This window comes from Thunnus thynnus, chromosome 5 (assembly GCF_963924715.1).
Source record: "Thunnus thynnus chromosome 5, fThuThy2.1, whole genome shotgun sequence".
Taxonomy (NCBI): Eukaryota; Metazoa; Chordata; class Actinopteri; order Scombriformes; family Scombridae; genus Thunnus; species Thunnus thynnus.
This window is the reverse complement of record NC_089521.1, coordinates 35,755,658-35,781,705: the sequence shown is the minus strand read 5'-3', so window position 1 is coordinate 35,781,705 and position 26,048 is coordinate 35,755,658. Positions and strand designations below refer to the sequence as shown.

Here is a 26,048-nt window from a genome sequence, read left to right as displayed (position 1 = left end):
ATACTCAAACCATTCATTGTCATCCTGGAAGAGACCACTCCCATCAGGATAGACATGTTTCATCACAGGATAAAGCTGATCACTCACAACTACTTTGTATTGATTAGCAGTGACCCTTCCCTCTAAGGGGACAAGTGGACCCAAACCATGCCAGCATAACAGAGCCCCCAGACCCCCTCACTGTAGGGGGTTCAGCACTCAGACCTGGACCAGGTTTTACTTTAATCTGTCACCCATCTGTATATTTATACAATATATATATATATAACCTGTCACAGTGTGGTCCAGTGTTTTACATCTCTACATACATACATACATATACATACACACACACACACATATATATATATATATATATATATACATATATATATATATATATACATATATATAATATATTCATATACACGACCTGTCACAGTGTGGTCCGGTTGCATGATCTCTGCAGTTCCGACACTCTCCACTCTGTTCGTCACAGACATCAGACAATCCATTGCATTCACAGGGTCGACATTGTGGGAAACCCCAGAATCCCGTCTGGCAGCGGCCACAGCGGCGACCCGTCACCCCTAAGCGACACGCACATTGACCCGTAACCTGATCGCACAGCTCCGACACTGAACCACTGGGGTCACACTGACATGCTGCAAATGAAACAGCAGAGAACAAATCATCATGGACTGATTTTCATATTTCATATTTTCATTTCATTCTTAGTTAAACTCAGTTCAGAAGGATTTCCTTCTTCTTCTTCTTCTTCTTCTTCTTCTTCTTCTTCTTCTTGCAGTATTTCAAAAGTATTTTTGGATCTACATTGTGACAGTTTCTCACGTTTGCAGCCGTCGGGTCCAAAACCGAAAGTCAGGGGTGCACAGGTATCACAGCAACGACCAATCACGTTGGGTTTACATTCACACAACCCGCCCAGTTTACTGCAGGATGGTCCAAGAGAGCCGACGACATTACACCTGCAAACTGCCAACAGATGAAACAGAGATAAACATGCAGCAGAGAACAACACTACAAGAAGTTAAAAAAAAACATCAAAAACCATGAAGGGAAAAAAATAAATATTAAAGAGGACATAACGTTGCATAAAAGTGTTTTTGTGTCCACTTCAGTCACCTCCACATGGCCTGTCCTTCTGTGTTAAAATACATACCAACGGCTCCGTTGTGGATCCGTGCCGACATGCTCCCGATAAGACTCTCACAGACTTCCGGCGGTGACTCTTGTGATCCAAGATCGACAGCCAATCCAACGCAGCGAAAGCGACGGAAAGAGTCCAGGTCGTTCTGGGAGCAGAAGTCACGGATGGACTCTATGTTGGGAATCAGACCCATCTGAAAAAGTAAAATAAGTAAACTATCCTTACACTTTTGTTCTTGTGTTTTTGGATTTAGAAAAGATAAAAATGACCTCTCTGACTCCATGTACATCGCTTAAACAGATACTGGCACACCTGCTGCCACATGTTGCATTTGCTAAATTATGATTGATCGATCACTTTCAGAGGGCGTGGCTTAATGAAATATCATTCACTCTGAATGAATTCCAACTGAACAAATGAAGACGTTCTCACCGAGTCGATCAGGATGTGCGAGCCTTCAGGTCCGGGCTGTTTGTTCAAGGTGATGTCCACAAAGTACCGACCGCCTGCGTTCAGACACACTGCAGAGTCCAGAACGCCTCCTCTGCAAACAAACAAACAATAAACAACTACATACACAAGTCTTTCAATGAAGAGTCAGATGACCCACATAGTTTCCTGTTCACTTATTGATGAAACGACCAGAATGCCTCCTGCAGGTGTTCTAGTGGGAAACAGTAGAAAGACACTGTTTCATTGGCTAATGCAGCATCTTACCGGATGATGTCATGTTGTGCTGTGGTTGATGCAGCGTCAGGTGGTCCTCAGACTTAAAGCATCTGTACGTGACACCTGAACCATGTGACCTTTGTGCAGGTTAATAGACTCTTCTGTTTACTGATGGTGTCTCACCTGGAGTTTCCGGGAAGAGTCAGAGTTTTAGTTCCTGTTGGGTCACTGCTGCAGCCACCGTCGCCAGGTGACAGCATGATGATGCTGACTGATGCCAGCCAATCAGACGGAGACTGCAGAGCAAGAGCAGCTGAGGTTATAATACATGAAGACATGACAGTCCACATTAAAGCAGCCAAAGAATAATCTTAAAGGTCAACTAGGTTTGTATTATCAACAATGATACTAATATATATGATATTAATAATTATTATTAATAAAATGGTTTATTTGCATGTTAATCTATTTTTTATAAGTGGCTCTTATTTATAAACAACAAGCTGGTGTCTGAATGAACCAGATGAAACGTTAAAGGAGTAAAACAAATAAGAAAAAGACTTTATATTTTTAATGTCAATAATGTTTGTTTTATTTTTACTGGACTTGTGAGATCATCATTTGGTCAACAGTTGGAGTTCTTATAAAGTTTTATATCCAGTTGCCATTTTGAATGTGTTTGTTTAACTGTGGCATTCAGTGTTAATTATTCCTGGCAGTGGTGTAAAAATGTTTTCTATGTTTCTATATTTGCTTTCAGTGTGAAATTATCCTTTAAAGTAAAGTATATATTTAAAAAGAACTACTCTGCTCTGTGTTAGCATAGCAGCTAATTCTGTCAGAACCAGAACCAGAACAGTTCTCTTCACCTCTGGCTCATAGCGGATCACCAGCTGATAATCCATCGAGGAAGGAAGGTTGTCAACAGTGAACCTCAGCCCTGCTCCATCTAGAACTCTGACCAATCCCAGGCCGCTCCAGGTGATTGGCTGTTCAGGTGTCCTCTGACGAGGGATGATCTGCAAGGCATGACCCGGTTCCAGTGGGATGCCGCTGTGCTGCAGGAGGGAAGTCCGTAGTGATGAGAATGATCTGACTGGGTCATCGATCACTGACGGTGAAATCAAACGTACCTGCACCTGCCTCCTCCGGCGGGCACGGCGAGTCTTCCGGACCAGAACCATTCGTCCATTGGAGAGCTTGAAGTCATAGCCCTGCTCTCTGTAATACTGTTCACACTCCGGCAGCACAGATGGTTTCAGCTGAGAATACACACACAAACATACAACATGTCAAACACACGCTAAAGGACAAACCAGAGAGAAACACGCATCCATGTTATCATGTAAATCCACATGGACTGAGAAACACACAGAAGTGTAAACTCCACAGACAGCTGTTTAAATTATTAATTAATTATAAATATTAGATTGAAATTCATAAAAACATGGACATGATAATAAAGGACTGATCAGGCCGTAGAAGTCTCACTGGATGAAGGACGAAGGTGTAATCGATAGAGATACATTTATTTATGTTTATTAATACTTCACATAAACCCACATATTGTGGGGTAAATCTGTTCACTTTGTTCTGTCATTAGTATTGAGGGAATTCTATGATGTTGATTGTATATATTTGGAAACCTGGATAAAATCTTTCTTTTAAAAAGATCACACTGATGATATGTTGGTCTGAGCTCATCATCTTTTCTCTGGTTTCCTCTGCTGCAGACTTCAATACATGAACATGTGACACAGAAACAGAGATGATGACATGATGTTTTCTGTTGTTGACGGCAGCTGCAGGACTTCAGTTACACTCATAATGAAACACACACACACACACTCATTAGTGCTACACACCAGAGAAGAAGAAGAGGAGGAATCATATGCATATGAATATGGTGGAGGAGTAGAAGAAGAGCTCTCTTCATCTAGCGGGGCGGCAAGCTCCGCCTCGTACAGGAAGTAGTCTAGCGGAGGCAGGAAGTACCCGGGGGCGGGGTCAGCACAGCGCCGGCCCACCATGTTGGGTAAACAGTGACACTGCCCGTCGTGTGAAGAACACCTTAGGAGACAGGAAGTAGGCAAAGTGATGACATCACATGGTTCCTTGCAGAAAACCAAGGAAGCTATAAAAGAAAAACCAGGAAGTGAGTTCATGTCAATCTGCTGTTTACACCAATCAGCTGTGAAGAGAAGCTGATCATATTTATGATTGATTCTACCGTGAGTTCTCTTGTTCTGTACAGATTTGTTTTTTATGTTAAAGGGTCATTTTCTGGAGTTTTTTTAAATCAATGAGTCACATGTTGGACAGATTGTAAAATTTTCTGTAGACGTAAAACTGACTTGACCTTTATCAGTTCCTCTTCATTTATATATTGATTAAAGAACAAAACATACGTGATGCTGCGAGCTCCTCCAGTATCACAGTCACAGGGTGAACACCTGAACCCAGAGTCTCCCAGACCCCAGAAACCTGCCTGAACACACACACACACTTATCATTATTTCAGGTATTTAACCATTGGTACAGCCTCTTTGTTTATTTATCTGTTATTTCTACTTTCCATGACTGAAAATTTATCCATACATACATTTTATTTCATGTTTGTTTTTTGTTTGTTCTGTTGTTTCCTCTGAATCAGTGGATGTGGTTATGAGTCAAACATGCAGCAGATAATAAAAAGGCCACCAGGTGTCAGTTAACCTACCACACATTGATCACACAGTGCTCCGCTCGCCAGACGCTCACATTCACAGCTTCCTGTCAGCTGATCACATGACCCGACACTTCCCAACACATGACACCTGCACACTGTAAAATACACACACACAGAAGAAATCCTGCATTATTTATCATCTTTTATTCTAAAAGTGTCTCTCATCGATATGTCATCTCTCATTGAGACATTTAGCTGATGAATAGTCGAGCTGTTACTGTCATAAATAAATAAATATACATATAAAAATAAAAACTTTAAGAATCAGACAAACAAACAAAATCTAACAAACTTACAGCTTCACTGTTTCTACAAGAAGAATCAAAGCATCTCAAGCTGTAGTAAAACTTTACTGTAAGTCCTATTATCATCAATAACCAGTCAATAAAGAGTCAATAAATGTTTATAACGTATTAATAATCATCAATAATATCACAGCTGTCAGCTGTTTATTAATGTATTAGTCACCAACTATAACTCAGAAGTGTTTATTAACATTCAGTATTTATCAGCAGCAATCAATTCAAATGTCCTTATATTTGCTAAAACTATAATAGTTTGTTATAAATCATTGATCAATGTTTGTATACTTGATTATAAATGCTGAACAGCAAGACTTAACATAAAATGTTACCCAAAATTCTCTCATATTTTCAACATATAAACTTATAGATCATTTAATTATATATGATATAAATTATATTACATTAAACATGAACATCAGGGTCACAGGAAACTTTCTTTATAAAGAGCTGATTTCAGCACATTTGTGATGATGTGTATGTTTAAATTCTCACTCTGACAGCCAGCTGGGTCTTCCTGCGTCAGACCGAAGAAGCCATGTTTGCAGCGGTCGCAGCGTCGCCCCTCCACGTTTTCTTTACAGACACATCGACCGTTCAGCGGGTCACATAGACCGCCGCCTTGCGAGCCGGCCGGGTCGCAATCACACGCTAAATCACAGAAACACAACTATTACATCATCATTACATCATCATGTCAGCCCTGACCCTTTTCATATTAACACACAAATAAACGCTTCAGTCTTTCTCTAAAGTCCATCAGGATTATAAGAGTTCAGGAAGTTGTTGATGAACTTGGTGATGTTTGTATTTACAGTTATGTTGCTGCTTCAGTAATCCACAGCTGACTCTGATGTACTTCCAAGGTTTCAGCTGCTATTTCTGGCTTTGGCAGCAGGTGGCGGTGTTTATCCATGGACACTGTTCTGGCATGCTGTAATATGTAACGTGCCTGTTCAAAGGCAATCTTTCATCTGGATGGTTTGATTTAGACTCTGCTTGTTTCGTTGGTGATGAGTTCTAATTTTAATTTGTTTAGTTTAAAATGTGTTTGAGTCATCTTAGTTTAAATGTTGAGTTGTGTTTTTTCTGGTCATTTTTGCATAAACTGATGTTCTGGGAAATCATATGTGATGAGTGACAGTTGTGGATATATGGCAGATATATAATGTATATATTTATTAATTTGGTTTTATTTTGTCAGTTTGATAGTGCTGTGTTTGTAGAAATGGGTTTTTCTTTTAAATATTTTTTGTTTCTCATTCAGAACTGTGATTGTTGCTCTTAAAAGGTTTCACTTCCCTTCAGCTTTCTGTCCTACAACAACATTAAGCTACAAGAAAAACAAACAGTGACTGTCTGGTATCATATCCAGAAACACAGACTACATTATACTTTTAGAGAAAGTTATCCATGTGTTTGTTGGGTCACATGACAAAGGTCAGCTGGAGATGAAGTGTGTTCTCAGCACAAACACACAAGTTTTAACTTGTGAGATAAATTATAACATCATGACACTAAAATAAACTTTCCTTCTAGTGAAGAGGAGCCAATGTTCACTGTTGGAATCAGTTATTGTGCAAACATGTTCGGTCACTCTGTGGATCTCGTTTCACGTGGATTCAGGAATCTTTAATTATTTTGAGTTGAAAATAAACAAAACGACAACTGAAATGTGTTGATAGCGGTGAAATAGAAGAATGAAAGTAGTTGAAGCGTACGTATGCAGGAGTGCGGGTCTTCCGGTGCTCTCTGAGGATCCTGGTACAGAAAAGGGCGACATCGCTCACACTGAGGCCCCACCCTGTCATGGCGGCAGTCGTCACACACGCCTCCACTCACGCCTCCCGTCACCTCGAAACGAGCGGCGTCGAAATGACACGAGTCCGAGTGACCGTGACAGTTACACCCTGACGAGGACGAAGACATCCGGACATGTTCACACACAAAAACAATAAAGTGAATGGAAGCGGGTGAAGTGAATGGAAGCGGATAAAGTTAATTGAAGCGGGTAAAGTGAATGGAAGCGGATAAAGTTAATTGAAGCGGGTAAAGTGAATGGAAGCGGATAAAGTGAATGGAAGCAGGTAAAGTGAATGGAAGCGGGTAAAGTGAATGGAAACAGGTGAAGTGAATGGAAGCGGGTGAAGTGAATGGAAGCAGGTAAAGTGAATGGAAGCGGGTAAAGTGAATGGAAGCAGATAAAGTGAACGGAAGCGGATAAAGTGAACGGAAGCGGATAAAGTGAATGGAAGCGGGTGAAGTGAATGGAAGCAGGTAAAGTGAATGGAAGCGGATAAAGTTAATTGAAGCGGATAAAGTGAACGGAAGCAGGTGAAGTGAATGGAAGCGGATAATGTGAATGGAAGCGGGTAAAGTGAACGGAAGCGGGTAAAGTGAACGGAAGCAGGTAAAGTGAATGGAAGCAGGTAAAGTGAACGGAAGCGAGTAAAGTGAACGGAAGCAGGTAAAGTGAATGGAAGCGGATAAAGTGAATGGAAGCCGGTAAAGTGAATGGAAGCGGATAAAGTGAATGGAAGCGGGTGAAGTGAATGGAAGCGGGTAAAGTGAACGGAAGCAGGTAAAGTGAATGGAAGCAGGTAAAGTGAACGGAAGCGAGTAAAGTGAACGGAAGCAGGTAAAGTGAATGGAAGCGGATAAAGTGAATGGAAGCAGGTAAAGTGAATGGAAGCGGATAAAGTGAATGGAAGCGGGTGAAGTGAATGGAAGCGGATAAAGTGAATGGAAGCGGGTAAAGTGAATAGAAGCGGGTAAAGTGAATGGAAGCAGGTAAAGTGAATGGAAGCGGGTAAAGTGAATGGAAGCGGGTGAAGTGAATGGAAGCGGATAAAGTGAATGGAAGCGGGTGAAGTGAATGGAAGCGGGTGAAGTGAATGGAAGCAGGTAAAGTGAATGGAAGCGGATAAAGTGAATGGAAGCAGGTAAAGTGAATGGAAGCGGATAAAGTGAATGGAAGCGGGTGAAGTGAATGGAAGCGGGTAAAGTGAACGGAAGCAGGTAAAGTGAATGGAAGCAGGTAAAGTGAACGGAAGCGAGTAAAGTGAACGGAAGCAGGTAAAGTGAATGGAAGCGGATAAAGTGAATGGAAGCAGGTAAAGTGAATGGAAGCGGATAAAGTGAATGGAAGCGGGTGAAGTGAATGGAAGCGGATAAAGTGAATGGAAGCGGGTGAAGTGACTGGAAGCGGATAAAGTGAATGGAAGCGGGTGAAGTGAATGGAAGCGGGTGAAGTGAATGGAAGCAGGTAAAGTGAATGGAAGCGGATAAAGTGAATGGAAGCGGGTAAAGTGAATAGAAGCGGGTAAAGTGAATGGAAGCGGGTAAAGTGAATGGAAGCGGGTAAAGTGAATGGAAGTGGGTGAAGTGAATGGAAGCGGATAAAGTGAATGGAAGCAGGTAAAGTGAATGGAAGCGGGTGAAGTGAATGGAAGCGGGTAAAGTGAATGGAAGTGTTTACTCCTGCAGACGTCGTGTTCTCCTCCAGGCCTCCAGGGGGAGTCGTGGTGAAAGTCTTGACATCTCTCACAGTTTTCTCCGGCTGTGTTGTGGTGACAAACACATCGTCCGTGGACCTGAACAACAGAAAACATCTTTACCTGCAGAATCACCTGAAACCACAGGTAGCCTGTCGTTCCACATCTCTCTCCCTTCCTTTCCTGTCATCTCACAACCATCAGATATCTAATACAGGCATAAAAACAAAAGTAAAAAGGTTTGACACAGATGCTTTGTGTATTAATTTCCTTCCGTTAATTAAATCTGCAGCATCTGAAGGCAGCAAAACAGACATGGATAAACCTGCAGCCACATTACAGTTGTTGCTAAATATTTACAGCTACTAACTGCAGCTGAAACTGTTGCTAAGTTAAAACACACATATTTCTAGAAATAAAACAACACACTTACATTCACAAAGTATTGGCTGTTAACTTAATTTTATATTTTGTCTCCTAACATTGTTATTTGTGGAAGTTATGTTACAGCTCGTCATGCTACAATCACTTTATTAGAAGCAACCAGCTATGTTTACATAGCTGGTTGCTTCTAATTGGACAGTGTTACAGAGCTGATTTACACATAAGTAAAGTGTCAGTTTAGTGTTTTTGTTAGTAGTCACTTAGAACTAATAAAAAAAGAACTGAAAAAACACAGTCCTGTACCAATCCAGATCAGGGGCCTCATTCATAAATGCTGCATACGCACAAAACAGGACTTGAAAGATCTGAACGCCACTTCCCATGAAAAGTTTGGATTTATAAAAACAAACGTGATGAGAATGTGGCACCTGTAAACTCCGACCCAGGCGTTTGAACATTTTGGGGACAGATGGTGAGGTAATGAATTGAAGCCAATTTCTGTAACGATTCTTCTCATACATTTCATTTCACATCATATCAAACATTAATTATAATTGCAGTGTTGCATGTGTTTATGCTTATAGTAAACCATACTGTTCCATAAGCACCTCTTAGTGTTAAAAGAGACAAGCACCTACACTCATTGATTGTGTAAATTAGTGAAACTCCTGCATGCTCGATTTTGAAGTAAATAGTGTTTGATATTTTTAGATATTGAGTGTGTGGTCTCATCAGTCATGAATGCATATTTGTAGATGAAGCTAATATTCCACAATTAATCACAAATGTTCGATGCAAAACCCCTCATGAACGTTCTCTGCCGGTGTTCCGGCGGAGAACAACAGTAGCATTAAAAACACATGAACGAATCGTTCCTGAAGTGAAACAAAGAGGTCAGACATGAAGGTGGATGCTGCACACTGTCAGACCGTTTACTGGTGGAGACACGGGGACATCGAAGCTCACCGTCAAGTAAATAGTGATTTATAAAAAAGAAAAAAAGTATGCAGACGTGTGTGCAAACCTGATAAAGTTTTGTTAGCATACACATGTTTATCTATGTTTTATGATCCTAAACACTATTCTGTAAATGAGGCCCCTGATCTGCACCGATCCAGAACTGATCTGCACCGATCCAGAACTGATCTGTGCTGATCCAGAACTGATCTGTACCGATCCAGAACTGATCTGCGCCGATCCAGAACTGATCTGTACCGATCCAGAACTGATCTGCGCTGATCCAGAACTGATCTGTACTGATCCAGAACTGATCTGTGCTGATCCAGATCTGTACCAATCCAGAACTGATCTGCGCTGATCCAGAACTGATCTGTACTGATCCAGAACTGATCTGTGCTGATCTAGAACTGATCTGTGCTGATCCAGAACTGATCTGTGCTGATCCAGAACTAATCTGTACCATGCCAGGCTGGGTGAAGACGTCACCACGTCCTCCATCCAGAGGCATACACTGGCTGGCGTGGCCGTTACAGAAGCAGCTGCCTCGGACCACCATGTTGTAAAGAGCGTAGTAATATTTGTCCTGAGGGCTCCTGCGTCTTCGACTGAGCAGGGTGTCTCCCAGCGTGAAGAGACGGGTGAAGTTGACCCGGATGTTGGTCATGGTGATCAGCTCTGAGGACGATGGAGATGGTTAAAAAACAAAATCAAAATGTTTGATATGTTCTTCTTGTTCAGATCAAACAGTTTTTCACAGCTGATGACAGCCATCAGCCTGTGCTGCACTGTTTACTGTAAAGTATGTAATATGCAATACTTATATAGTACTTTAGTTCTTCACAGAAATAACCACAGTGTGCATGATAATAAACTCAGTGAAGGTAAATTTGTTATCATCTCTGAAGTGTTAAGTTTGTTCCACCACTCTATTAACCGATCAATCAGTCCTGTTGCTATGGTTACCTGCAGGTTAACATAGAGAGCCAAAGTCAGACCAGAACTTCCGGATTCCATTCCAGAAGTAGGAAAACTTCATTAAGAATCCCATCGATGTGTATAAAGGCATTTTTTTCATGTGACTAATTAACAAGTCCATATTTTTTTGTCATGAGTTCTTTCACACAGAATGCAAATATTATGCAGCGAAAAAGTGGCATAATTTTTTCAGAACAAGGTCGATTTTTCTGAGTTTCTCACAGCAAATAAAAGCATCAACCAATTATGAAGCGTAAACCTGCACCCGCAAAGCTCAGTACCAAAACCTACCCGTTACCCACGATTATCTCCATGTCAAATCCAGTCCCCTCCAGACTCGTAAATATAAAACCCAACCTGTGATTAGATACATAGGCTACACAGTCACTCATTTTAAAGTGCTTTATTTTTACTTGCTGCGTGTCATAATCCGTGTCTCTGCAAGAAAGACAGCACTGCACAGTCACTGACATCTATACATGCCAGTGCACAAACACAATGGTTGCATACTAATGTTATGATGATTGCTCACTTGTATGCTGTATGACAGTGTGCAATATACTCTGAAGTTTCATGGTAATCCACCGACCACTTCACTTCACAATAAAAAACCTGGCAGCTGATTAGACTTGATAATAGGCTATCAGTTGATTTAGATGTTAAAAATACTGCAAATCATTTTCATTGCTGACTTTTTTGCGGCTTACCGACCCGATGCAGGACTCTGCAGTATATTTCTGCTGTCAGTCAGCATGGTTAAGGCAGTTTGTCCGGCCACCTGACCCTAACCCTGCTTCTGTGGACAGAGACACTGAATGCAGGTCAGAGAGCATCATCATCATATGATAATGATCTTGTCCTCCTCCTCACTCAACAACTGAAGAGGAGAGCGTTATATCCGATCCACAACGACTCTGTCTACAGAAGCAGTCGTCTGTCAGCTGCAGCTCCGGGAAACTGAGAGGATAAACTGCCTTCACCAGGCTGACTGACAGCAGAACGAGCTGTCGCAAATTTGTGTTTCTGTGGCAGATTCGTATTGCTGCCGGTGTGAATAGTTCTGATGGGAAATATTCGTGGGCGAGTACTTCACATTCTTGTGTCATTTATTTGTCGTGGTCACAGTGTGTAAAGGCCTTTATTCTGCTAATAAGTAAGAATCCTGCCTTGGAACAGAAGCTTTCTCAACAGGATGTTCTGGCTCGCTTCATATCTTTAGATACAGTAATTTTTTTGAAAAACTATCTAATATCATTATTTAGTCAATATTTATGTTTTTAGCTACCTTTAACAAACATCATTTCCCATAAATCCTGGACATTTGCAGGCTAAGTACCCACAATGCCACACTTACAGTTCATTTAATGGGGGCTCAAAATAACAAAGGTTTAAATGTCTGATAGCAGCTGCCGTAGTGGAGCCGAGTGGTCTGAGAAAGTGAAAAGTAAACTCCGGGAACACGCTTTTTTTTTTTTAGAAAGACGGATGAAAGAAATGCTGAATGAGTGATTGTGTTGAGTTACAGAAGCTAGTTGTATGGAGGCTAACCGGATGTGACGTCATGACTTCGGCTCTCTATGATTGAGTTCTTTAGAGCGTTAAACTGTTGACCTGAACTATTTGATGTATGTGATGTTGACAGACAGCTGCCAGCCAATTAGAGAGCAGGATTCTCTGGTGTAAATGCCACTTCACCTTGGATCTGTGGAGCGTACGGGTTTTCTATTTCAAAGATTGGATCCAGAGCTTTTAGCACCACCTGGTGGACAAACAGAATAAAACATGTTCTGAGAAAAACTTCAGGGATCAGATGTATAAATGATGCATTCACAACATAATCATGTTTATAAAACAGTTACTATTAAAACAAGTTTAATGTGTCATTCATATTCTCTTTATGTGTTCTCATTTCTCTGTGCAGATGATAAGATCTTTATAATCTCTGTTTAGAAGTTGGAACTATAAACTCTAAATCCTGATGAAGGTTTTGTTCATTCTGGTTGTTTTGATCCTCAGAGCTCCTGGTTCAGTTTCAGGAAAGATCATGGTCTTGATTAAATACTGAAAAAGCAGCTTGAAGCCCCGAAACATCCGTCTTTCCTGAAGCTGAATGTTGTATTCTCCCATCTGTGAATGTGTGACTGTTTAAATGTATTAATAATATGCTGTGTTGCTCCTGGAGCTCTAGATCCTTCTTCTCCCTCGTGCTATTGGCTGCTGTGTTTGGGGACTAGATGTGTTTTGTGTAATTCTACTCAGGGCTGTTTGGTTTGTTATTCTGACCTCTCTACCCCCCTCTGCCCTAAACCAAGTGGTCATAATACTGAATCAAGGTGTTTTAGTGTCTATACCAATAACAGGTGGGACATTAGCCTGCTACCTGCTTTACCTACAACCTGCAACCTCTGACCTCTAACCCTAACCCAACCTCTGACCTTCAACCTCTGACCTCTAACCCTAACCCAACCTCTGACCTTCATCCTCTGACCTCTAACCCTAACCCAACCTCTGACCCTCAATCTCTGACCTCTAACCCTAACCCAACCTCTGACCTCTAACCCTAACCCAACCTCTGACCTCTAACCCTAACCCAACCTCTGACCTTCAACCTCTGACCTCTAACCCTAACCCAACCTCTGACCTCTAACCCTAACCCAACCTCTGACCTCTAACCCTAACCCAACCTCTGACCTCTAACCCTAACCCAACCTCTGACCTTCAACCTCTGACCTCTAACCCTAACCCAACCTCTGACCTCTAACCCTAACCCAACCTCTGACCTTCAACCTCTGACCTCTAACCCTAACCCAACCTCTGACCTTCAACCTCTGACCTCTAACCCTAACCCAACCTCTGACCTTCATCCTCTGACCTCTAACCCTAACCCAACCTCTGACCTTCAACCTTCAGATACCGTGAGCTACAAAAATGAAGCATAAACAATCTCGAGGAGACAGAGTTGATCAATTATCAATTGTACTGAGTCAGAAAAGCTAGTGGAACAGATGTTAGACAGGAAGTGATGTAAGTGTGTGTTTTTGTTGTATATAACCTCTCCGTCAGATGACGGCTCTGATCCCGAGTATCTGCTGTCACAGACGACATCGTCGATGCCGTCTGCCGTCTGATCGGACACTGAAGGGAAGTGAAGCGAACAATCCTCCGCAAAGTATCGAAAAACCTTCCAGCTTCGTCCGAAGTCCTTCGAACGCTCCACCAACATGGCCACAGGACGGAAACTCTGTCAAAAGACAGCACAGGAAGTGACATCACAGGGTCATTTTCTTGTCAGGTCAGTCATGCAGTGAAGACTTATTGTCCCTGTGGTGTGGTTTTGTTCCCAGTAACTTTTAGTATTTCAGTCTCATGTAAGAAATGGGTGGTGTGTATCTGCTGCTGATGCACTCATATCATATTGTAATGTATCGTGTTATATTTTAGCATATGATATTGTGTTGTATCATATATTCAGGTGGACATGTGTTTGAGAGCTCCTGCTGCACTTTGTCTCACCACAGAGGGGAATCAGGTGTCTCGTGTGCCATTACAAGGTGTGACATCACAAAAGTCCAGGGATACAGCAGAGTTGGTTGACTGAGGCTGAGTTTCAGCACACTCGGATGTGTTCTGGCACCACAGGGCCGGACTGTCTTATATTTTGTGTCAGCAGATAAAATTGGACTCATAGTTTGGCTGTTAAAAAGTGAAAATAAATATCTAAACACAGCATTGTGTGTCCTTGGCTGTAATATGATTTATATACATTAAATTTTATAATAATACGGCCTGCAAGTGATCATCAAAATATTTCACAGAAATAAGATTTCACAGAGAAACAGGCAGCGGATCAAATCAAAATATGAGCAAAAAGTTCAGACTATCATGAAGCGGTTCAATAATCCTGATACATCAAACAGTTCAAGAGTAACTTTGTACAAATAAACTGAAAGGATGTGAAGGTGTTATCAGCCAATCAGCTACCATCTCATTAATTAATCATCTGAACAGGTGTGCAGAAAAGGTAGCGTATGTTCAGTGTTTAACCTTGAAGCTGAGGACCAGATGGCTAAACTGGAACATGGTCTCCAGGTCCAGCTGGATGCTGACCTGATGAACTCCTGCAGAGGACACAGCAGAGACACAGTTACACAGGTGAGTTCATAAACAGGATTATTATAGTAGAATCATTGGATATTATGTTAAAACATTTTTACTGTTATAAAACATGTTTTCTTCTTTGTTTACATTGTTCCAATGTTCCTATAAATCACAGTGCTCAGAGATCTGGGACGTGTCTGAAATCTCTCCCTCTGAAACAGACACTCAGTAGATAAATCAACAGTGAGCAGTAAACTGACAACTAATCATCATCTCACTATGTCCTCATTGTCAGCTGTAGAGTCGCACAACCATCACTTTCAGTTTCACTCTCAGAGAGTACATGGACTATTTTTTGTTCCGTTGTGGAAATTTGAGGCACTATATAGTGGATACTTATGCACACTCAGAGATTAAATATAGTGCAACATTTAATAAATCATGATAATTTCAGACATGGACCAGAAACTCTTTAACAAGCAACCGATAGCCGCAACAATAGATCCAATTACTGACTAAAACTGTGGATCATGGGAAATAATCCAGGAAGCAGGTTGAGTGAAAACTCTCAGTTTGTTAACTCTGAGATGAGGAAAAGGTGATAATTCTACTTTATGTTTCTTATTGAGGTTGTAGTGGGTGGTGGTGTTGGTGGTGGTATCACCTTTCTGACAATGTCAACAAAAACTGAAAATATATAAACTTATTAAATGTAGAATTCATGGAGAAGCTGTTGTATTGGATTGCATTAGATTAAGTGGCCAGTGAGTGTCTATGTTAATATTTCTGAGTGAGCAGCATCACTGAATGATGTTGAGCTGAGATACAAACAGACGTCTAAGCATTTAAAATCTGCTGTATTTTAACCTCGATAATCAAACACATTATTACTGATCAGACTGTGAGCTACAGTCACGTCTCTGTGTCTTTGATCTATTTATGTTTTAAATCTTTAACTATATTTTTCAGCTTCAGTTGCTGCTTCCTGTGTTTTGTCCGTCAAAGCTGAACAAACATATTTAAAATGTAATGTAGCTGCAGCCTGATGCAGTCAGATTCCACTTTATCATCATTAAGGTAAGTCTGCTAAATGATGAATTAATGGAAAACATCGAATAAAACCATTGAGACTTTTCCTCTTCTGACTCAGGATCTGTGCACAGTATACAGAGTTTTTAAATCTCATGTCGGGGTGACACTCCCACGCTAATTGTGTGGCTGTTCTAGACTTTCCAAATGTTATCAAACCGAATGGATCAAATTCTGATAGTGAAACGGGTCATTTCACAGGTGTTGTGTGATGCTCAAATAAATGTATCCACTGCCACAACAGTAGGTTACAGCCAGCGGTGTACTGGCATACTGGGACAAAGCCCAGTGGGCCGGTGGACCATCAAAACATATCTGTTTTTACTGGTGTGCCTGTCACTCAGTGTGTGCATGAGAGCTGCTGCATGCCAGGTAATCACAAGCGCCCCCCTTTACTCTCATTGCCAGAAGGGGGAGACAAAAGTCCCGCAGAGTTTGTCGAACCTGCTTCCTGGAACGGACCCTAAATCTACCAGATGTGAGTTGGTTTTGGGATGAATCACTGCTTCATTTAAAACTTATCAAAGAACCTGAAGATGTAACTGAATGAAAGAAACCTTCAGTCTCTGATTGGATAAAGCTCACCATTCTCAGATTGCCACCACTTCATTTTACGCTCGGGGTCAAAGGTCGTGATGATGTTCTCAATACGGTGGCTGTCAGGGTTGCTATTGCGATTGTATGGCAGCCGAGAGTCACATGTGAAGCATTTCTGCTCCTCCTGTTGGGTGAAGACACATTAAATGAAAATGATCAATACTTATCAATAATATGTTTTTTTAGTTTTTTCACAGTGGTTGTCACTCTAAACTTGTCCTGACCAGAAAGCCTTTCCTGCCAGCTGATTCACGGAGCAACTCCACCCTGCTGCAGGAGGGCCTGAAACACTGGAGACGGGTGCAGAAACTGCTGCTGTAGAAATAACTTTGCTGCCTTCATCCTTAATACATCCACGGCCTGTGTGTGTCTATTATGTTTCTCCAACGCTTCAAGAAGACTCAAGTTCTGCTCTGTTACTTTACAAAAAAGATTTTATGGACCAAAATATATATTCAGAGCTGGACTGAGTGAACCTGAGTAGATCAGAGATCTGTGCATGGCGTACAAAGAATAGAGAACAGACCTGAATCTACGGGACGTGTGGTCACGAGCTGCTGTTGGTTCACTGTTGGACATGAACACAAATAAGACGAAGGAGGTTTTCTGTGAATGATTCACATCCAGTGCGTTTTTGAATCGGTTCAACACTGAATATTAAGGGAAACAAATGAGCTTTCTTTCAGTTTTGGGGGGAATCTGATGTTGTGTCATTTACAAATGTTGGGGCGACAAAACTCCTTGTTTCATACATTGAGGGGGACGTGACGCCCCATCCCCCAAGGCGATTATGCACTTGTGACACAGCCACTTCACTACATGACACCCCCCCCCCGACGCCTAACCCTAACCATCTCACTGCTCATGCTTAAACCTAACCAAGTGGGTGTGTTGTGAAGATACTGCGAGTCCACAGATAGACCTACTTGCATCTCTGTGGTCCCACCCAACATCCTCATTACATCATCATACATCAGACCAGCACTTCTGGGAACGTTGGCTTGCAACATGTCCCCACCCCTTTAGGGGGGGAAAGAAATGACACTCACCATAGCCTTTAATGTAAAATAGTCAAAACAAAACCACTAGAAAACCACCAGAATTAAATAAGTTTATGAATCATCTAAAAACACTGTCAAGTAAATATATGTCCACTCTGCCTGCCATAGAATGAGCGAGATACATCAAGATGTCAGTTATAATAACCCTACTCAATAGCCAGAGGTGTCCCACCCCAACATCTATTTTTATCTTATTGAGTCTCCAGGTAAGCAAATTACCAGTGAAATATTTTACTTTTCAGTCCTGCTCTACAAATAATATGCTATGCTAGTAAAAATGGTGTCTCTGCACCCATAAAATAAGCTAAGCTTACAACCACACGTCCCTTTCCTCAGTCCTCACAACCAATGACAAAGCAAATCAACTCAACACTGTTCAACACTCAACAATAAAAGCTTAATTCTGAATGAATTCATAGATTTCCTGTCACTGAAACCTGGAATAAACCTGTGGACTGTTTCTCACTCAGCCAGACTCCACCTACAGGAACTGAAGAAGTCTTTAGGATGAGGTGGAAAATCTTCAAGACTCTAAAACAAGTCCAGCTGCTGTTGTAGACAACATCTGCAGGATTTACATACAGCGACGGTCGTCATCTTGAGGGGCTGTTACTGTTCTTTACAGGATGAACATTAAAACACCCACCATTTCCATCCTAACCTCACTGTCATTACAACACTTTGCCAGTGACGTCCTCACAGCTGTGAGGTCATCACCATAGTCATGTGACCTGCACATGAGATTTGAGTTTGTTCATTTTCCAAATGTGAAAAGAGGAAGGTCACAAAGGTCCAACTGTTTTATCCCTTTACATTCTCACACCAACACATCACAGCTGCTTTCTTACTCTCTTTGCAACCATTTTAGCAAACACCAGATGGACAAACTGGTTTGTCTCTTTGCATTTCACTTCATTGTGATTACAGAGTCAAAACTTTTGTACCTCTGCATGTTCTCATAGTGATAACAGAAACAGATTTCTCTTCATCAGGAACAGCAATGGGGACATTGTGACTCATCTGAAATCTGCACTCAGTGTCTACATGTGTGGTAAATGTTGTGAAAACCATGCTTCCTATGTGGTATAGTTTGAACAGAAGAGTGCATTTGTATCACTGCATCACTACATTTGCAGTATCAGAACAACTTTGGCAGAAATGCATCAAATCAGTGTAATTTGAATGTTAAGACAAATCTTTTTATTCTGTATGATACAAAAACTGTGGTTGACACCAAATATTTCTGTGAGGAAATAGAAATCCTAAAGAATGAAGAAACGTGAGACAGAGTGAATATAGGAGGAGAAAAAAGAAAGAAGTAAAAAGTAATGAGGTGAAGTGTTTCCTTGAGGAGAAGTGAACAGATCAGAACATGTTCCAGTATGAAATATAGACGATGAGCCAGAAATGCATCAATCAGAGAGAGAGAAAGAAAAAAACCACAAAGTTCAGCTGCGGTTTAGTCACACACACACATATGTATTCACACTGTATACACACACATACTGTATGTGTATATTTATACATATACACACACATATGTATTCACACCGTATATACACACATACTGTATGTTTATATTTATACATATACACACACATATGTATTCACACTGTATACACACACATACTGTATGTGTATATTTATACATATACACACACATATGTATTCACACTGTATACACACACATACTGTATGTGTATATTTATACATACATATACATACACACATATATATACACACATACTGTATGTGTATATTTATACATATACACACACATATGTATTCACACTGTATATACACACATACTGTATGTGTATATTTATACATATACACACACATATGTATTCACACTGTATACACACACATACTGTATGTGTATATTTATACATACATATACATACACACATATATATACACACATACTGTATGTGTATATTTATACATATACACACACATACACACATATATATACACACATACTGTATGTGTATATTTATACATACATATACATACACACATATATATACATTATATATATGTGTGTATGTATATGTATGTATAAATATACACACATACTGTATGTGTATATTTATACATACATAACATACACACATATATATACATTATATATATATAGCACCAGCTCAGCACAACAGTTATTCTCACATCCAAAACACTTGATGTTCACTTCAGGATCGACTCTAAGACTTTAAGTAATATTGACATTTGTCTCCAAATAAGAAAACTTTGTCACTCATTACAGTTACCTAAAACACTAACAAGCAATTCATTTTATTTATATAGCACCAAATCATAACAGAAGTCATCTCAGGGCACTTTTCACATAGAGCAGGTCTAGACCGAACTCTTTAATCTACAGAGACCCAACATCCCCCCATGAGCAGCAGCAGGAAAAACTCTCCATCTATTACTATTGTCTTTCAAGGAGCTTTTGTTTTTTTTATAATGGATTTCTGTTTTTTTGTGTGTAAACCAATATAAAAAAATAATTGGACCTGGCAAATAGTAAATTCACCCATTGACACACACATTCATACGCTGATGGAGGAGACTGCCATGCAAGGCGCCATCTACTCATCAGGATCCAGGAACAGAATCAGGACCTGGATTCTTCTTAAAGCATTTGTTACAGAAATTAATCTGCAATATGGTTTAGTAGGATTATTTTCCTGAAGTAATTCTAGTGATGTGATACAAAACAAACATGTATATATCTACTATGCATATGTGCAGGATAGCTACACATATAAATAGTGTTTTCAGCTGTGCTAGTCAACCTTGTCCTCTCATCCATATCACCGCTAACATTATGTTGCATCCAGGAGAAATCTGATTACAAACCTTCCACCTCCATGATGATAAGAACCTCTAAAGGGTTGTTTATTTGTTTGTCATGTAGATGTACCAGAATTGAGAAAATTGTACTCCAATTTAGTCATTCTGTGTTATGTTGGTTTTAAATTTAAATTTAACTTTTTGTTTGTTTGTTTGTTTGTTTTTAATGGAGTGTAAATACAAAGATTCTGTGGTGGTTGAGTTTGAATGAGAAAAAAGTTCTCCACAGGTTAGTCCACGTCTGCTGCTGTGCTGCTGAGTGTATGAAGAGTTTAGAAAAACTGAACTCAGTATTGAGAAATTTGTGTTTTTTATAAAGAAAGTGATCATTTGGTGATAATAACATTTAAACAAACACAATTATTTCACTCATGGATTCTAAAGGCTTCTGTGGAGAATCTTTGATCTTACATACAGAAACCATTGTGTCCATGTTCAGACCTGAACCCTGCCCATGTTGAAATTTGAACTCTGACCTCCAAGTATCCAATGATGCAGTAGTTCTGTGGTCCATCCAGGCCGCATGTGGAAGAGGCTGAGAGCTGAGCAGCCCGACCCACCATTAGGTCACCGAGCTGGGGATTACAGGACCCGCGGGGGCACTGGTCCTGCTGGTCCTGGAGCCAAGCTGCCGGAAGAAGACCTGCAAAGAGAGGCAACAGAATGGTCAAAGACTTTAAATAGTAGCACAGATCCCAAATCTATCAGAATTTTGGATTAATGTGTGTAATATTATGCAGCAGACATGAAGAATATTTCCATATGATGGACTGATGCAGCCATAAACACATGGACTATGTGGTTTAAATATTTCACTCAGGAGGAACATTATGTCGATTCAATCAAGTGCTGCAGCAATGTCTTATAGATTATATACATGTATGATACTGTCAGACAGACTGGGACATTTCCTGAGTTAAAGCAGGGAGGTTCACATGTGATCTTTGAAAACTGTCAGCCTGAGGTAACACATGACTGATTGTACTGCTGTGTCTAATTTCCATCAAACACAAGATTTTTATTTGACTTTATTGATTTAGCAACAACCCACTCTGCACTGAGTAGGAAGGAAGAACAAACGAAGACAGAAGAGTCTGTTATGAATTGTGGAGGAAAGTATTCAAATCTGACATGACTCAGAGGAAGAACAAGCAGCAGCAAGTGGAAATATTCTCTATCAGAGATCAACATGTGATCACATGTCTGCTGAGAGACTTTCCTGCCAAAATATCCACAACCTGATCCTGCATTAACACACCTGATACTGTCCAACCAGCATCAACACACCTGATACTGTCCTACCTGCATTAACACACCTGATACTGTCCTACCTGCATTAACACACCTGATACTGTCCTACCTGCATTAACACACCTGATACTGTCCTACCTGCATTAACACACCTGATACTGTCGTACCTGCATTAACACACCTGATACTGTCCGACTTGCATTAACACACCTGATACTGTCCGACTTGCATTAACACACCTGATACTGTCGTACCTGCATTAACACACCTGATACTGTCCGACTTGCATTAACACACCTGATACTGTCCTACCTGCATTAACACACCTGATACTGTCCTACCTGCATTAACACACCTGATACTGTCCTACCTGCATTAACACACCTGATACTGTCCTACCTGCATTAACACACCTGATACTGTCCTACCTGCATCAACACACCTGATACTGTCTGACCTGCATTAACACACCTGATACTGTCCTACCTGCATCAACACACCTGATACTGTCCTACCTGCATCAACACCTGATACTGTCCTACCTGCATCAACACCTGATACTGTCCTACCTGCATTAACACACCTGATACTGTCCTACCTGCATTAACACCTGATACTATCCTACCTGCATTGACACCTGATACTATCCTACCTGCATTGACACACCTGATACTTTCCTACCTGCATTAACACACCTGATACTGTCCTACCTGCATCAACACACCTGATTCTTTCCTACCTGCATTAACACACCTGATACTATCCTACCTGCATTGACACACCTGATACTATCCTACCTGCATTGACACACCTGATACTTTCCTACCTGCATTAACACACCTGATACTGTCCTACCTGCATTAACATCTGATACTGTCCTACCTGCATTAACACACCTGATACTGTCCTACCTGCATTAACACACCTGATACTGTCCTACTTGCATTAACACACCTGATACTGTCCTACCTGCATTAACACACCTGATACTGTCCTACCTGCATTAACACACCTGATACTGTCTGACCTGCATTAACACACCTGATACTGTCTGACTTGCATTAACACACCTGATACTGTCTGACCTGCATCAACACACCTGATACTGTCCTACCTGCATCAACACACCTGATACTGTCCTACCTGCATTAACACACCTGATACTGTCCTACCTGCATCAACACACCTGATACTGTCCTACCTGCATCAACACCTGATACTGTCCTACCTGCATCAACACCTGATACTGTCCTACCTGCATTAACACACCTGATACTGTCCTACCTGCATTAACACCTGATACTATCCTACCTGCATTGACACCTGATACTATCCTACCTGCATTGACACACCTGATACTTTCCTACCTGCATTAACACACCTGATACTGTCCTACCTGCATCAACACACCTGATACTGTCCTACCTGCATCAACACACCTGATATTGTCCTACCTGCATTAACACCTGATACTGTCCTACCTGCATTAACACCTGATATTGTCCTACCTGCATTAACACCTGATACTGTCCTACCTGTATCAACACACCTGATACTGTCTGACTTGCATTAACACACCTGATACTGTCTGACCTGCATCAACACACCTGATACTGTCCTACCTGCATCAACACACCTGATACTGTCCTACCTGCATTAACACACCTGATACTGTCCTACCTGCATCAACACACCTGATACTGTCCTACCTGCATCAACACCTGATACTGTCCTACCTGCATCAACACCTGATACTGTCCTACCTGCATTAACACACCTGATACTGTCCTACCTGCATTAACACCTGATACTGTCCTACCTGCATTAACACCTGATACTGTCCTACCTGCATTGACACCTGATACTATCCTACCTGCATTGACACACCTGATACTTTCCTACCTGCATTAACACACCTGATACTGTCCTACCTGCATCAACACACCTGATACTGTCCTACCTGCATCAACACACCTGATATTGTCCTACCTGCATTAACACCTGATACTGTCCTACCTGCATTAACACCTGATACTGTCCTACCTGCATTAACACACCTGATACTGTCCTACCTGCATTAACACCTGATACTGTCCTACCTGTATCAACACACCTGATATTGTCCTACACTTCAGTTTCTTTATGTTCATGTCCATCTTTCCTGCTAATGAGAGATGAGACAGAAACATGGAGCTGAACTCACCAATGAAGAAGAAGATGAAGATCATGTTGTGCTAGCAGATGTCAGCTGCCTGCTCGTCTCTGGTGGACTTCAGCTGCGTCTTTGGTTTACAAGAAGCAACTGAAACAAAATAATTAAATTACGTGTTTGGTCTTGATGGAATATTATGCACATGCTGTAAATCCTGAACTTCATGTTGAAATATCTTAAAACCTGACTTGACACGTTCTATGAAATTAAAATGACATGTGAATGTATCCACATACCTTCAGTCGCTGATCAGTATGTGTTTATTTTGCTGTTACGCGGTGACATCTGTAACCTGTGTGTTATATTTAGCATGTTAGATTCTGGGAGATGATGAATAAAGCTGTTAATCAATTTAAATAAAAAACACTTGTTTTTTATTACAGAGAGGCTGAACTACTGGAAGTAACTGATCTCGTTTCCTGTTGCTGGAACAATAAGATTACATGATAATCAGTAATATAATCTAGTGCCATGGCTGATCTGGGGTCAAATCCCACCACAACCTCAGTTTTATCTCCTCACCAAGGAAAGAAAACACAACCCAAGAAACATAAACATCACTCACCACTGCAATCATCTGTGTGCGTGCATGCGTGTGTTTGTGTGTGTGCGTGCATGCGTGTGTTTGTGTGTGTGTGTGTGTGTGTGTGCATGCATGCGTGTGTGTGCGTGCATGCGTGTGTGTGTGTTTGTGTGTGTGTGCGTGCATGCGTGTGTTTGTGTGTGTGTGCGTGCATGCGTGTGTTTGTGTGTGTGTGCGTGCATGCGTGTTTGTGTGTGTGTGCGTGCATGCGTGTGTTTGTGTGTGTGTGTGTGTGCGTGCATGCGTGTGTGTGTGTGCGTGCATGCGTGTGTTTGTGTGTGTGTGCATGCATGCGTGTGTGTGCTGTGAATGACAGGAATGTCTTCACAGTTTCATGAAGCCACATTATTTATCTGCAGACAAACTGAGGTTTTACATCCAAACACGACTCAAAGACAAACTAACTTCCTTTGGCTGAATGTTTTTATCAGCTGACAGTCGAACTACTTTACATGCGAACACATATAAGAAGCATTTCTACTTGGATTAAATTTTAAACACAGAAGATTGGGTTAGGGTTAGGGTGATGATCAGTCTGATTTATTGTCTTTCTGCAGTCTCACAGCAGACAGATAAACTGTTCACATAAACATATTCAATTACTGATCAACAACTCAATTAAATTACTGGCCAATAGTTATATTACGGTCACACTGTGACAGAACATAACACATCAAACAGAGATCACAGAGCCATAATATTATTATACCAAACCAGTAGGTGACTGACCCCCAGGCCCCCAGATCCCTTTGCCCCTCAAGGGCCCTGCAGGTAGGATCAATGTATGTGACATTTACGTTGTGGCAATTTGATTGGTAGTTATTACTTTTGGGTAATATGCAGCAAAAAATCACAATGTAAAGTGAAACGATGAAGCTCCTGAATTTTGACCTGATCTTTAGGCCCTGTCATAATAGCATTATTCTTTCAGTTGATATTATATTTCCATTAGTGCATACATACAAAAGGGTCGGTTACTATGAATTATAAACACATTTGTGTTCAATCAAAGTACCACACAGTAACAAACACAATCAAGACTTGGACCAGGATTGTATGCCAGAATAACACATTTTCTAAAAGCATCTTAAGAATGAGATGATGTTAATCCCATTGTCTATGGGCTAAGATCATCTTAGCCTTAAGATATTTTGGAGAAATGGGGCCCTGGTTGGGTCCTCAGTGATCATGAACCTCAGCTGGCTGAGAAATGCTCAGAGCATTTATGCCACGCCTGTACTGTTGTGCATTTGAAACCCTGGACCTTGATGAATATGTGTTCATACAATAGTAAACTGGGCTGCTTCAAGTTCCACATGCTGCATAGACGTGAACCCTGAAGGGACTGATGAACTTTAACAGGAATGTTTGGGCCTCAGCAGTAATTGTGGGGATTTACAGAACTTCAGTATGTTTTTACATATAATCCAAGTAGAAACTGCACTTTTAGAGTAAAACAATGCATATAATTCTGTAAGGCCATTAACAGGCTCATTCTACTTTAAGTCATTTTCTGGGAGAATGTGTTATTGCAGCTAATATGGAGAGAAAACATCTTTTCAAAGGGTGCAATGTTGTTATTTTAAAGATAATTTTATTGTTCCCCCAGGGAAACAAAACGTTGCATGAGCACAGA

At 40.9% G+C, this 26,048-nt stretch overlaps 1 protein-coding gene across 1 annotated transcript in view; it reads right to left on the bottom strand.

The window, feature by feature from the left end:
• The window catches only part of lamb4 (laminin, beta 4), a 38,265-nt gene extending 14,138 nt beyond the window's left edge, over nucleotides 1–24,127 (bottom strand). The window contains exons 1-21 of the mRNA XM_067591049.1: nucleotides 24,066–24,127; nucleotides 23,821–23,919; nucleotides 20,843–21,009; nucleotides 16,435–16,570; nucleotides 14,707–14,780; nucleotides 13,715–13,903; nucleotides 12,358–12,421; nucleotides 10,148–10,362; nucleotides 8,328–8,442; nucleotides 6,571–6,759; nucleotides 5,345–5,500; nucleotides 4,539–4,642; nucleotides 4,228–4,307; nucleotides 3,685–3,889; nucleotides 2,953–3,081; nucleotides 2,689–2,877; nucleotides 2,003–2,115; nucleotides 1,583–1,694; nucleotides 1,163–1,343; nucleotides 832–975; nucleotides 413–644 (exon numbers count right to left, since the gene is read on the bottom strand). Coding sequence (XP_067447150.1) covers nucleotides 413–644; nucleotides 832–975; nucleotides 1,163–1,343; nucleotides 1,583–1,694; nucleotides 2,003–2,115; nucleotides 2,689–2,877; nucleotides 2,953–3,081; nucleotides 3,685–3,889; nucleotides 4,228–4,307; nucleotides 4,539–4,642; nucleotides 5,345–5,500; nucleotides 6,571–6,759; nucleotides 8,328–8,442; nucleotides 10,148–10,362; nucleotides 12,358–12,421; nucleotides 13,715–13,903; nucleotides 14,707–14,780; nucleotides 16,435–16,570; nucleotides 20,843–21,009; nucleotides 23,821–23,845 — 2,819 coding nt within the window. The 5' untranslated portion in view covers nucleotides 23,846–23,919; nucleotides 24,066–24,127. The remainder of the gene's footprint in view (nucleotides 1–412; nucleotides 645–831; nucleotides 976–1,162; nucleotides 1,344–1,582; nucleotides 1,695–2,002; nucleotides 2,116–2,688; nucleotides 2,878–2,952; nucleotides 3,082–3,684; nucleotides 3,890–4,227; nucleotides 4,308–4,538; nucleotides 4,643–5,344; nucleotides 5,501–6,570; nucleotides 6,760–8,327; nucleotides 8,443–10,147; nucleotides 10,363–12,357; nucleotides 12,422–13,714; nucleotides 13,904–14,706; nucleotides 14,781–16,434; nucleotides 16,571–20,842; nucleotides 21,010–23,820; nucleotides 23,920–24,065) is intronic.
• Between the last annotated feature and the right edge of the window lie 1,921 nt (nucleotides 24,128–26,048).